Raw genomic sequence first — 14,070 nt, forward strand, 5'->3', positions numbered from 1 at the left:
ATACCTATTCTACCCACTATAGCAAAAATAACATAATGGAAGATCATGAAGAATTTATCTGTTGTCTCATTAAAAAAAAAATCCAACTTTTGATGCCAATCTGTCTTTTGGTTAAACAACTGTAATGTGAGCAGACGTCCTGTCGTCCTGTGGTTGATACTCGTCTCATGCCTTGTTTGCTAAATGACTGCGATGGTGTTGACCGTCCAGCAGACGGCAGGACGGAGCATCAAACCAAAACATACTGTCTCACATCTCCCAAATTCCTGCCATAAGGAGAAGAGCCAGCTCTGTGTGTATTTAATGCACAGCTCACTGTAAACCTCTGGAAAACAAAACTTATATTTAACAAAACACTTTTTCCAATTTACTTTTTCTGTGATCTTATATCAGACCCTCTTGCTCTCCTGACTTAAGGAGGTCAAAGGTTAGGGCTCATGTGACTTGAGCTGGAAGTGGTGTGTGTGCTGCTCAGGCAAAGACTTATGTGGGTGTCTGGCTCAGTGGTCTGTGCCTCCAGGGTAAAAACAGCACTGTGTTAAACCAACTCATACAGGAATGTAATATATGACAAATATGTCCCTATATCAAGAGTGATGTTGCCATATATATCACCTATAAGGGGATATATTATTATCACATATATACATCCTCTGGATATATGAAGATATAAGTTTATAGCATGTATGAAATACACATGGTACAATTTGTATATGTCCATATATTAAGAAATATCTATATGATTTTTTTCATTATTTCAAAATTATTATGTGTTATCATATATTTATTTATGCAAGTTCATTAAAACAACATACATATAAAAAATCATAGATTACAGGCTTTGGGATGGAAATATTTTCATGTAATATTCATCTACAACATAAGCATAAATACATAAATGTATATATTTATATGGGCTAGACATATGTGTCATTATATGAAATCGTTGCTTCAGCCACTGACAGGACAGGAGAATACAATCCCTGAAGGCTGCTATGATTAACAAATTGAAATCTTATCAGATGCTAAAACACTGCCCAGAGGTTTATAATACAATGAGATAGGATTTCATGTTATTAGTCTTTCAGGAACGTGTACGTGTGTGTACTTGATTGAGCCGCACTGAGGCAAAAGTTAAGCCAGTTTCAACTTTTTTTGCCAGAGTTTCTTACCCTGGCACCCAAACTGAAACAGTCACAATGAAAATAAATGACAGTGTTGCAACGGGGATCATCATGCCAGGAACTGAAAATAAGACAAAATCTTTGCTTATTGGGAAATACTGGATAGTTTCTCCCTCTCCAGCTTCTCAAGCAGACACTGTGTCGCTTTAAAGTGGGTATAATCAGTACACTCATATTGACAATGGACCACATGGCTACTTGTGTGTGAAAGCGGTCGCTTGCAGTGATGATCATATCCGACTCTTCAGTTCCCCTCGGCTACAGCTACAGAGGTTTCAGGTGTTTTATTTTTTGCAGATTGCAGCTTTACTATTTCAGCTCACTCTGACCGCTCAGAGACGTTTTTGGCCACAAAGGGCAGTGAAAAACCTCTGTAAACACATTGTACGCTACCTGCCGAGCCCTAAGTGTCACACAGGAAGAGTTAGCAAGAAACTAGGTATCGGCTAAAGAGACAAATGTTTCATTTTGGCTCGACTCCCAATGAATGATAATGTCGTTTTGTGTCTTAATGGATGTGAAAATAAATAACTGTTTACTGACAGTTGCGCCAATATCAACCTAAAGATGGTAATATGTAAGTACGGGCCCTCAAATGGCAAAAAACTAAATTAATGCAGGTTTTTAAAAGTCAACTGTACGCAGCACAGTTATATTGCATGCAGTGTGTAATGTGTGTGTGATCAGGTGGTTGTCATTATTCCCAGAGTACACCTGATTTAAATCTGTAAAGCTGCATTTGGATGGCCACTTTGTTTTTTTTAAATGTCATCCCACACGCACAGGAAGTTAGGAACAGTGTCTTTCAGTTGAGTATTCTAGCAGTGGCTTGGTAAACATGACACAGGTAAAAGAGGAATTGGTGTCTAATTTCATCCTTGGTGTTGATTTCTGTTGAAGTAATGAGAGACACTATCACACAAAGAGACATCAAACAAACATTTCAAGTTTCAGGAGTCTTTAAAATTGTACCTTACATTGATTTTACATTCTCGATTTACATTTCACTGGCTACGTTTACTCAGAGATCGATTGAAAAGAGAGAAAAAACAAAGGCCATGAGCTCTGCTGTGAGCTGAGGTAGCACAAAAACGAATCCAAACAATCAAATTGATGTGTCTGATAGTAACTACAATACAAAGAGTGTCAGAGAGTAACATCCAGAATTCAGAGAGTGAAGTGGAATAATTCGTTTGGAATAGATTTAAAAACAGAGAAGACCTGTGTTTAAAGGGTGATTCAGGGCTGAAGGGGAGACTTTTCTACTTTCTGCAGTAGGCCACAGCACCGTACGCCACTACTCCAACAACGGCTACTAAAGCAGCCCCTCCACACAGCAGCTCTGTGGAGGTCAAAGGTTTGCCAGTCTTGGTAGCGGCGGGCTGTGGCTCCGGCTTTTCAGGTGCTGCCTGAGACTCTTTAACTGAATGTTCCTCCACATCTGAAAGAGGGATCTGTGAGAATTTTAGTTGCTCGAGACTCTCTGCTGGGGGCTCGGCTGCCATCGGCGCGAGGATAGACGGAGGGTGGAGCCCCTGAAGAGAATAGAGCTCCTCGGCTTCAGTAGTTGTGGTTGAAGGGACCGGGGTGGACGTCGTGGAGGGGGGATCAAACCTGACGATAGGCAGGGGAGGCAGAGCCATCGGGGGAACCACTTGCCTGAACTCTGCGGGCGCCTTCTTCACATACGGCTCCTCTGCTGACACCAGGAGCTCCTCAGTTTCTGGGGCCTGGAGGTCCTGCTCCTCCTCCCTGAGCTCCACCAGCTCCTTCTCCCCGCCTAAGACACTCAACACACTCGTCTGCAGCTCCTCATCCTCCTCCTCCTCTTCCTCTGTTCTCCTTGCCCTCTCATCCTCTGCGGCCTCCTTCTCCGCCTCCTCGAGCATCTCCACCTCCTCTCGCTCCAGGTGGACCATGTCAGAGTTGGAGGAGTGGTTCTCCTCCCCGGGCAGAACCACCCCGTCGCTACTGTCGAGGCTCTTGGTGTCCTCGTGGTCCACGTCGCCCATCGTGGACCAGGACTCTGCCAGCAGGCTCTCGCTCTGCCAGGGCCCGGCGCTCTCTGCCTGGGTCAGAGGCAGGGCAGCAGGGCTGGGGCTGGAGGAAGTGGCCTCCCCGCCTCCTCCATCCCCCCTGCTGGACTCAACTGGGGCCTTTCCCTCCAGAATGACGGCCGGCTGCTGCAGAGACAAAACAGATCAGAGGCGGGACAGACTCACATGAACCGCTGTAGTGGAATGTAACTTATTACATTAACTCAAGTCCTGTACTCGCTAAGCAGTAATTATACGGTTCTTTCAGTTTACACGACTATTTCCATTTTTTGCTACTCAGTTCTTCTGCTCTGCCGCATTTCAGAGGGAAATATTGTACTTTTTATTCCACTACATTTATCTTGCAGATATAGAGCAGTTACTTTGCAGATTCAAGATTTTTTTTACACACAAAAAATATGATCAGTTGAAAATAAAATGTGATGTATCGTAAATTGGAAGTTATTGCAGAGTCTTTACATCTGCATGTGATCATCTGGGAAATCATCTGTCGTGTGTCTGCTGGTCTTAACTACCAAACACACTTGTGGTGCGACGGGGCTGACCGCTTTCCACAGGTTAAAGTTCAAAGTTATAAGTAGGTAAGTCAGAAGATACAGGTGTTAAATAAAAAGTTTTGCATTTCTTAGTTCGATGAGAAGATTGACTCTCATCTCACTTTTGAACAAATGAAATCCACACAGCAGCACCTCTACAGCTGCGTGTCAGTCTTTCACTTTGTTCTTTTTTAAACAAACCAGATAAAATTTTAATCAGTGACTTTAGAGCTGCTGTCAGGCAGATTTGTTACTGTTTGGCAGCGCGGCTACATGGTTCCCTGTGTTTCCTGTCTGCTAAGCTAAGCTAACAGCTGCTGGCTGTAGCTGCATATTTAACCAATGATATGAGAGTGGTATCTTGGCAAGAAATCAAATAAACATATGTCTCTCAATGTACAACTATTGCTTTGAAGATAAAGTCTCTTTTTGATTTTGTCAAATTGAGACTAAGACTAAACACCAGAGTCACTGCGTTTGGACTTTTGGCTTAAGTTCAACATTTGACAAAGTATTATTATTCTTTTTTAAATCATAATAATGTTTAATATGAATTTAAAGCCACTATGCGAAGCATCTGAAAATGATGGCGTTGGTATCAAAACAGATGTCATGGCCGACAGAGAGCATAATATTTCTCAGTACAACAATAATTTTTCCACATCAATTTTTCTACAAACAACAGCTTGTGTCATTGAAATAATGTGAAAAATTCTTGACATATTGGCTTTAATGAAATGACGTTGGCCAACACAGCTACATGGTCCACTGCTATTTTTTACCCGTCTGTGCTCGCACTGACATCAGTGACGCTGTGATTGGAAAAACTTGTTCACTGGCTTCTCTGTGTTACAGCGGCTGTGACTATCTATAGCCTCGACCTGCATAGTTTGCTATGTTTAGGCACTATATGCATCTCCATCTGTCACCCAAGAGTGGAAGCTATCTCAGTGATTTCACATGACGTGAGAATCAGGCAAAAGTAGGGACATGAAATGGAAGAGACAAATTATTAATTATGTCTGAAACATCAAGATTCCAGCAGTCGACCTCTGTTTTTTACCAAAACTGAGATATTATCATGTAATTCCAACAGTAAGCAATCCCAGTTTCTAAATAAACAATGTGTCGTGTGAAGAATGCCACTGTATAAATATCTGTTCGCCTGAATTCAACTCAGGAGTGTCTGCCTGTGTCAAGGTGACCCCCTGCACCCCCTTGTGCCACGTCTCAGCTTTGATTGCAGAAAGTATTCACCCCCCCTGCCAGCCCCAGAATAGATATTCTCAACACTATCTCCTCACCGTCGAAAGTTGTATCACGCTCACGACATGTGGCCTGTCTGTGTTTTCTCTGGTTTCACATCACGTCTCTTAACGAGTACAAATCCCTTCACAGCTTCTGCGGGGCTTGAATGTCTGTTACATTTACACTCAACCTTACATGAAGCTGTGAATCCAAAATCTGATCGCTGTAAGCAAAACAAATAGTTGTAATTAGTGACAAATAGTAGCTGCGGCACGAGGTTAACGTCAGTGATGGGGAGGATTTGCCAGTTTGGTTCAATTATATTTGATTTTGCAAAAATAAATGAGGAGGAAAACGGATTCTACTGAAGAATGTGTGTTTACAAAAAAGGGGCCTGATGCTGGGGCACATGCTATTTGGTCCCAGTGTTCCTGGTGTAGGGGATACTGTCACACTCTTCTCTGAATTGGTCCATAAAAGTTTGCATGGCACTGTTTACATTTACACCCATCAGCACAGGTAGAACATTTAAACTGAACATCCTGATCAGTGGAGTCGAATCAGGAGCCACCAAGGGGTCACGAGAGGAATCTGAGGGGTCGAGATATTTGACAAAAATAAATCGTTTTAGCTCCTGAGGCTAAAAATACTGAAAATTAAACAACATGAGAAGGTAAAAATCCCTGTTTGCTTGAAGTTCTCACAGTTCATAGTCATCTGGATCTTTTTGAAAGGTCAAAAGTCAAACATGTTGGCGACCTCTGATCTAGATTATGCCTGGATAGGACTCCAAAATCATATATCAGCCGTTTTGGATTAATTTTCTTTTCTTTAATTCCTTAACTCGGCCTAAACTAACCCTTTATGATTGGTCCCTACCTCATAAAATATAAACATAATATGTGAATAGTTCCTATAGACATCTATATAAAATATGTTTTCATAATGTAAGAATTGAGTAAAAGAGTGCAGTTTCTGTACTTTCACTCTTACTGATATGAGAACATGCCCTCACGTGCAAATCCATTCCAAGATTGAAACACAGCTTCTTTTGTGTTGCCTCACAGAGGAAAACAAACCCTCTTCCTGCCAGTTATGCAACAGTTTGGTAACAACTTTCTGACTCTGAGACTAGCAGCTGGACAAAATCAATAAAAAATGCTTATTAGGTCCTTGAATAAACATTTCCAGAACACAGTGGTGCTTTTCAGGAGCTAAATCACCTGATTATTAATGATCAAGTTTGTTTTTCATTGAACGTTAGGGATCTGTTAAATCTATCTTTCTCTTCTTTATGATTTACTACAAAATATATTATAATTTTGTGTTTTGCCTTTTTTCATTTCTTCCCTGTCTTGATGACTCAAATCCGTGACGTTGTATCACTCCGCCCTTCTCCAGAGTGAGCAGACTGAGACAGACATCTCCCAGACGTCACTGATTTAATGACCAACCAGCTGCCATATTGTCTCTGTGGAGGCCTTCGCAGACTTCAGTCCCACTCACAGATCTGCCATAAACATAAAAGTTGGCCATAGAAACATTTTAAACCCTTCACACACACACACACACACACACACACACACAATGTTTGTGTGTCCCAATCAACCTCCTCTATTCTGTGATCCTCCTTTACTTACTGGCCTACTTGAGTAATTGGATTCCCATTGATCCTATCCCAGAGATAACAGACTCATGGTGAAATAAATGATCAGTGAGATTCAGGGCGTTCTTTCTGTGCCTCTGTGTGATGAGGACAGAATGATATCAGATGCCAGAATTTACAAAAGGTCAGATTTCAATGTCAAAGCGAGAGAAGTGGTTGATAAGGCGAATCAGCTCCTCACGCCTGTGTCTCTGTCTTGTGCAAGGTGAGATTTTGCCCTTCACTACATCAGAGTGACCCATAATGACCCTTCTAACTCTGACTTGTTTACACATAATACACTCTTATCAAAGCATGGCACACAAAGGCCACAAATTCAAATCACATTCTTGATTTTTGTTTTTCTTTCAGCAATGTGAGATCTTCTTCAGACTTTCTTGTGATTTCAAGCTTTGCTAAAACTTTCTGCAGTGTGAATAAAAAAAAAAAAAAGGAAAACAACTTCCTGGCGTACCTGTGTCCTCTTGGTGAGGTGCTGAATGAGTTGTTAGATGAGAAGCAGATGCTGGAAATCAAAGTGAGACGTGTATTCAGACACGAAGCAACAAAATAACAGAGAGGCAGACATGCATGCTGGAGCTGGCACAGGAATAACAAGATGGACAAGCTGTGCAAAAGTCTCGCTCTCTCTCTCTCCCTCTCTCTCTCTCTCCCTCTCTCCCTTCACCCACCCCACCTCTCCTCAAATCCATGACATAACAGTTGGCTGGAGAGGAGTCAGTGGTGACTTTGCTGTCTGTCCAGAGTGAGAAACGCCATCAATAATGTAAGTAAATAGTGAAAAAGAAATAACTGTTTAACTCTTGAATGTTGAATCAGACTTTGACCCGTGCGTTCACAGTCTGTGAAGGGTCGACAGAGGTCAGTGGGTGAGTGTTTCACTCAGGTTAACAGTGTGTGGAGTTGTATGGTCACTGTCCAAACAGCAGATTATCAGTGAGCCCGCACTGTGCTCAGCATGAGTGGAAAATGCATGTCAGACCGGGAGAAGGGCTATTTCTAAAGCTGAACTTTCCAACTTCTAGTTCCCTCTGCTGGCAGGACGCATTACAAGACTGGAAACTATGTCAGGAGTCACTTGCACAGCACCAACAAGTATATTGTATCTACACAGTTGAAATTCTTTTACTCCTGACATGCAGACAGACCTTTACTAATCTACTGGCTCTTCTATTTTTTGAAATTATCAATATTGACTCACTATTAAAAAGCTATATAAAAACATATCATGGCCATTACTTTGCTAAAGGAACATTTAGATGCTCAGTCCGTAAACAGAAAATTGTATTCAGCTACTCAATAGATATTTTTAAACTTCAAGTTTAAGTTTTTTTTTAGTTTAACTGTAAAAAAAAAAAAAAATGCAGTTATAATAAAATACTTTATTTTTAACCACAATAGATCTAATAATATTAATGTAGGATAATCATGATAAGAATGTAGAAATATTGCTTTCTTAGTTTCAAACGTTTTAGTATAAAAAGCTGATCGGCTACATAAAACATCTTTATCTCATATATTAGTAAACATATTCATAATAAGACTTGTAATGTAAGCAGATGTACTGTAAATTAAAACGGGCAATGATCTTTTAAAGTTAAAATAATTATCGTTTGATTTAAATGTTTACATACATACGTTTATATTTACTATAATTAAATAAAGCATTAAACTGAGAAACAAGTCACTGAAATAAATAACTCACTAAATAAAAGAATGAATGAACATTTTCTTCGTTTACATTAAGGTAAACGGGTCTTATGTTCTCGCACGTGATTGGCTGCTTCCCGGAAGTAAACATCATGTGACCTCGCAAATCAGCTGATCCCCGTAGACATCTTTACTAGTCACGACTGCGGAGATTATTTCAAACCTCCTCCTCTGTGATTCTCCGGTAAATAATTATCGATTTAAAGCTCGCCTTGCAGGATTAAAATTTTATTTTTATTCACGGCGGCCTCCTTCATCTGTCAGTGCGTTTGATTTGACTGTTCTCTTGCGTTTTTCTGTGACAGGCCCGGGCGGATCTCTGACAACTGCAGCCATGGCGCTCAGCGATGCCGATGTACAGAAGCAGGTAATGAACCGTTTTAACCTTCAAAATGACACCAATCAACCATTTATCTAAAGCTACTGTTGAAGGGCTTCACGCGCTGTTATGTGTCTTATTACAACGCTGAGAAATGTTTCTGCTCGCTTTAGTTCTAATTGGAAATGTGTGTCGAGGAAAATGACATTGAGAGAGCTGCAGTGGGTTAGCATTGAGTTAAACACAAACATCAGCTGTTAAAACATGTTTGTCTGGGGTTTTATGAATTATTGGGTGATAGTTATATATCAACACAAGCAGCCATTTTGTAGCCGGTGTTGTGTGGCAGTTTCAGCTGATATGCAGAGGGTCATATTTCCAAATGATCACATGATGAACACATGCTACGGCCTTGATGAGGAACTTGGAGAGAGTGAGACACAGTCTGGACTCAGACAATGGGAAATCTCAGCAAAGGCTGAAAATAAGCTTCACGAGCGCTAATGTGAAGCTACAGGAGTCAGTGCTGCTTAAATTTCACACTGATGTGACGCAAAACGGACAGAAACATTTCTCATCGTAGTGATAGAAACAGTTGCTTCACAGCAGGGCGACAAAACCCTTCTTTAGTTATGAGGAAGCTGACATCAAGCAGTATCCTTGGTCCACACTTAACAAGCCATAATGTTCATGTATTTCCATTTCAGTCACAGAGATAAGCATCCAAATGTCAGATCTCCAGCAGTCTCTGAAACAAAACTCTCTGTTGTTTTGAAAGTATTCTCAAAGACTCTCCTAATCATCAGGATAAAAAAAATATTTTTCATGTTGTATAATAAAAACTTTATTTAAAATGTATTTTTTTTCCAACTCAGACAAAGATAGTAGCTGGAAATGATGTGTCTTCACTCAGTTAGTACAACATGAACCAAAACTGAAAAATTCTACAGTATATATTGATGATTATTTCATATTTTTAAAGTGTAAATATTTTTGCGTGTGTTTTACAAAAAAGAGCAAGAACATTAAGAAAGTAAAGTCGCAACTTGTGAAGTGGGTTAAAAATGTTTTTTATTGTGCAACATCCAGAATGAGTCTTAAGTCTTTGAGAATCCTGGAAAAACCTTCAGATTAGCAGTAATGACCTAATGTTTTTATTTCTTATTTTTACAGATCGCTGTGTATTTTGATTTTCAGAGAATCAAATGTTTTATACTGTGACTGGAATGTATCAGTAATGCATGAGAGACACACACTGGGGCTAAAACCTGAGAGAACTTATGGTGGAATCAACATTTTATTTTATTTTTTAAGCGATCCTAACTCGTTTCTTTTTTGTGTTCACAGATCAAACACATGATGGCCTTCATCGAACAGGAGGCCAACGAGAAGGCAGAAGAAATTGATGCAAAGGTATAAAGACATGTACACATCAACACACAGTGCTGTAGACAGAGACTTTAATGGATGATCAATCAGTGTTTTTTAATTATTTTTTTTTAAAGTTATTAGACATTTTTATGCCTGTATGAGTCAACAGTGGACAGATGAAGTCATGCAACAAGGCACCAGCCCAACCTGGAAAATCAGGCCTATAATGTAGCAGTTCTGTCCTTTTCAAAGTTTATTGTAGTGCCCCCATCAGACCAGGCAGTGTAGTGAGTGTTAGTACACGGTGCCAAAATGTAGTTGCTTATTCATTATTATTTTTAACAGGTAATGTTATTGACATGTGTTGTTCAAGAGAAACCAGGGAACAAGAATATGCAGCATAAACATAAACTAACATGGAGCAGCTAACATACAATAAATCCACATTAAAGAAAACACTTTCATGTGTATAATGTTAGAAATAATACACCGGTTCTCACCACCAGAGACTTTTAATGTCCCAGACATGCCACTAGGGGGCGCTGAACGCACAGTAAGTGCAGATATGAAGGAGTCCATTGGCAGATTTCACAAAATCTGAGCCTTTATGAACTTCAGGTGATTATTTTACATGTGACAAATAATTTCTGTTTTTAGAAATTTGTCTTTTACCTGAACTTATAAGCGCCGTCAGTGTGTCACATTCAAGTCAGTTCAACTAACTGCTGTGGAGGCTGGGGGTGTGTTTAGATTAGGCTGACAATCATGTGGCCGTCTTCGATGATGGAGTTTGAGGGAATTAGGACACAGCAGTTGTAATACATGGGTATATTAGATAATGAGTTACATCCTTCTTTTATGTTATAGTACTGGGATTGGTTTTGTCAGTTTAATTATGAAATCTAATCTGTTTGATTACATTTTAATTAAGATTTGTTGATTTTGTAGATTTATTTGATTTTCAGCCTTTCAACTTGATTTTTGAAAAGTGCTCTCTATAAAATAAGAGACAATTATTGTAAAAATGTCATTTTTAGATGTCCGAACACAGAGCCAAATATGTCCTAGCATCAATCGATGGTATTTATTTTCATGGCTAAAACAACTGATTAATTGATTACTCAGCACACATAAATTTCTGCAACAGTTTTGATAATCAATTAATTGTTTAAGTCATTTATAAAATCTGCTGGTTCATTGTATCATTGAATATTTAACATAGATATAACTAAGAGTTACAAAACAAGCAAATTGAAGACGCCTTGGGCTCTTTAAAATTTTAGGCATTTTTTTCACTATTTTCTCTCATGTTACAGAAAAATAGATTGTAAAAACATTTTACAGGTTGTTAATTGATGAAGAAAATAATTGTTAGTTGCAGCCTTAGTTATTTGTAAATACAGTTGGAATTGTGACATATTTATAGATTAACAGTCATTAACGTCATAGCATGCCAATCAGTGTTGATATTTTCAGTGCCGCAGCACAGTTTCAGGATAGATTCTCCCTCCGTGTTCTATGAAAAATGTGTCTTTAAATATTATAGATTAAACCTTTCTAAACTGACCTTTAATATATGGCGCCCCCCGCTCAGTGCCGTTTAAAATTACCACTAGTGAAAAATGCCGTTCTCACAGAGAATTTCTGCTTCCTGTGAGTGAACTGTGTCTCCTCCTGCAGGCGGAAGAAGAGTTCAACATTGAGAAGGGCCGCCTGGTCCAGACTCAGAGGCTGAAGATAATGGAGTACTACGAGAAGAAAGAGAAGCAGATCGAGCAGCAGAAGAAAATGTGAGTCATGGCGAGACATCACAGGACACATCAAGTCCTCTCTTCCTCAATTCTGCCCTTTTTAAGAACAAAGAAATAGCTGTACGTGTGACACTGAGTTTCTGTAATTTTATTTAGTCGCTTCGTTCTACAATGACTCTTTTGTGACCTGCTCCAAACCGTCTCCACGGTTTCCGCTTGGACAAACATAGCCCACTTAGAAATCTAAACCTGACCCTATGTGTGTGTTGTTTGTCTTCTCAACAGTCAAATGTCTAACCTGATGAACCAGGCTCGACTGAAGGTGCTGAAAGCCCGCGATGACATGATCTCAGTAAGCTACTGGACATCATCCTGCCAACATACTGTCATATTTAGTGTGCACAAGGAGATGGATAAATAACAATACTGTGTATTTGCACCCTCAGGAAATGTTGAATGAGGCCCGCCAGCGGCTCGCTAACGTTGCAAAGGACGCGGCCAGGTATCCAGCCCTGTTGGACGGATTGATCTTACAGGTTTGTTTGAACTCTCGGCTGATACACATACTCAGATATCAGTTTGGCAACAGATTATGTGTCTATGAAGAGACTGTGACTTTTACAATCCTTTATGTCAGGGATTCTATCAGCTCCTGGAGACCAAAGTGACCATTCGCTGCCGTAAACAGGACGTGCAGTTGGTACAGGTGAGTAGATTAGTGAGTGTGTGTGTGAGAAGAGCGTGTCGGGTGACTGAATTCACATGTGGTAACAGGTTACCTTCTATCTATTCAAACTGTTTTTCATCGACAGGCGTCCATCCAGAGGAACATCCCCATATATAAAGCAGCTGTGAAGAACAACCTGGAGGTCCGCATCGACCAGGACACCTTCCTCTCCCCAGACATGTGAGCACCATCAGCGTTTGAAACATAAATCAAAAGTCACAGAGTCAAACTTAACTCCTGCAAATTAAGTGTGTTCTTGTTTTGATGTCTTTTTTTATTTTTTATTTTTTTCCTGCCTGCAGTTCTGGGGGGATTGAGCTCTATAATGGCAATGGGAAGATCAAGGTGGCCAACACCCTGGAGAGCAGACTGGACCTCATGGCTCAGCAGGTAAGAAACAGATAGTTTGAATCCTCCTTTTTAAATGTCACTAAAAGACTGCAGCTGTTACAATCCATCTGACAGAAATAAACAAAACAAACCATTTGAATATGTCGCCTCGAGTTTTAGGAAATTGATAGGAGCATTTTTTATTCCATGTGGCATTTAATTTTCTAATTATTTACAGACCAAGCAATTAAACAAGAAAATAATTGTCATATAAATGGATAGTGAAAAGAATTGTTTGTGTGTTTGCAGATGATGCCTGAAATCCGAGTGGCTCTCTTCGGTGCCAACCCAAACCGCAAGTTTATGGACTGAGTGGCTCTGCTGTATTAGAGATAAAAACTCCGCTTTTATTTTTTATGTTGTCATATGAAAGACGTCATTCCTCTTGTCTGTGAAGCGAAATTTCCGATGCAAAAAGAGACGCATTGTTATCATTGTGTGATGTATTGTTGTATTTTTTTCTGTGCATTAAGGGACATGATAAGACGCTGCAGCTCAACATTGGAGATGTGCATCATGGGTACTGCACAGCTGTAATGACCGGTTTACTCTGCTGCCCCCCCCCTTTTGAGGGTCTCGGTTTACACTGATTAGTCAGGGAGGACGGGATTGGGTGATTGGCTGGATGTTTTAACAGGTGGTCCTCTAATTGGATCAGTCTTCATGACAAACACACCGTATCCGTGTCAAAGTTTTCCCTGTTTCATTAACCTCTACCCTGCATTATGAGTTGCATGGGGTATTGTGTTGATAATGGATGTCTGCTCCAACCAATCACAGAGGAAAAATAAATAGTATCCTAGTAACAAAACTGAAGACCGTACATGACCTTACAGAGTTAATTTATTGATGTTACATCGACTGTATGTTGTTATTCTGTCATGAATTAAAGGAGTGGGTGATATCATTCCAGAGGGTGCACTGTATGTATATGAGGTTTCCAGATTAAATTATATGTATGTGTGGTTGTTGTTTTCTTTTTGTTGTTTTCTCTTTTTTTTTGATTGTGTCTCAAACTGAAAATGTTATATTGTGGAAATGTAAAACATAATAAAATATAAATCATTAGTATCACTTGTCTGCTCTTTTTTTTGACTCGGACAGTGTCCTC

General features: G+C 39.9%; 2 protein-coding genes across 4 annotated transcripts; one reads left to right on the forward strand and one right to left on the reverse strand.

Moving 5' to 3' along the window:
- Positions 1-2,125: 2,125 nt before the first annotated feature.
- Positions 2,126-7,299, reverse strand: si:ch211-214j24.14 (uncharacterized protein LOC559160 homolog). 3 transcript variants are annotated; one of them, XM_056367074.1, is made up of 3 exons: positions 7,146-7,265; positions 5,082-5,248; positions 2,126-3,367 (listed from the first exon to the last, which is right to left on the reverse strand). In XM_056367074.1, exon 3 carries the CDS (start codon positions 3,194-3,196, stop codon positions 2,447-2,449), a length of 750 nt encoding a protein of 249 aa, XP_056223049.1. In that variant the 5' UTR covers positions 3,197-3,367; positions 5,082-5,248; positions 7,146-7,265; the 3' UTR covers positions 2,126-2,446. The 3 variants fall into 3 exon arrangements, with proteins under 3 accessions (XP_056223049.1, XP_056223047.1, XP_056223048.1); XM_056367072.1 differs by lacking the exon at positions 5,082-5,248 and having other exon boundaries at positions 7,146-7,299; XM_056367073.1 differs by lacking the exon at positions 5,082-5,248 and having other exon boundaries at positions 2,126-3,364; positions 7,146-7,282.
- A 1,153-nt stretch (positions 7,300-8,452) lies between these two features.
- Positions 8,453-14,030, forward strand: atp6v1e1b (ATPase H+ transporting V1 subunit E1b). The gene is made up of 10 exons (XM_056368295.1): positions 8,453-8,585; positions 8,707-8,768; positions 10,068-10,133; positions 11,772-11,881; positions 12,128-12,194; positions 12,289-12,378; positions 12,480-12,548; positions 12,655-12,749; positions 12,872-12,959; positions 13,209-14,030. The coding sequence occupies exons 2-10, from the start codon at positions 8,736-8,738 to the stop codon at positions 13,269-13,271; spliced, it is 681 nt and encodes a 226-aa protein (XP_056224270.1). The 5' UTR covers positions 8,453-8,585; positions 8,707-8,735; the 3' UTR covers positions 13,272-14,030.
- The last annotated feature ends 40 nt before the right edge of the window (positions 14,031-14,070 follow it).

The sequence above is a fragment of the Seriola aureovittata genome, chromosome 22, assembly GCF_021018895.1.
Source record: "Seriola aureovittata isolate HTS-2021-v1 ecotype China chromosome 22, ASM2101889v1, whole genome shotgun sequence".
Classification (NCBI taxonomy): domain Eukaryota; kingdom Metazoa; phylum Chordata; class Actinopteri; order Carangiformes; family Carangidae; genus Seriola; species Seriola aureovittata.

Bases quoted from the DNA above. Each gene is read 5' to 3' on its own strand.
- atp6v1e1b (XM_056368295.1), top strand. From the start codon at position 8,736: ATGGCGCTCAGCGATGCCGATGTACAGAAGCAG. The intron at 12,750-12,871 runs GTGAGCACCATC...TCCTGCCTGCAG, and splicing joins ACCTTCCTCTCCCCAGACAT to TTCTGGGGGGATTGAGCTCT. The intron at 12,960-13,208 runs GTAAGAAACAGA...GTGTGTTTGCAG, and splicing joins TGGACCTCATGGCTCAGCAG to ATGATGCCTGAAATCCGAGT.
- si:ch211-214j24.14 (XM_056367072.1), bottom strand. From the start codon at position 3,196: ATGGGCGACGTGGACCACGAGGACACCAAGAGCCTCGACAGTAGCGAC.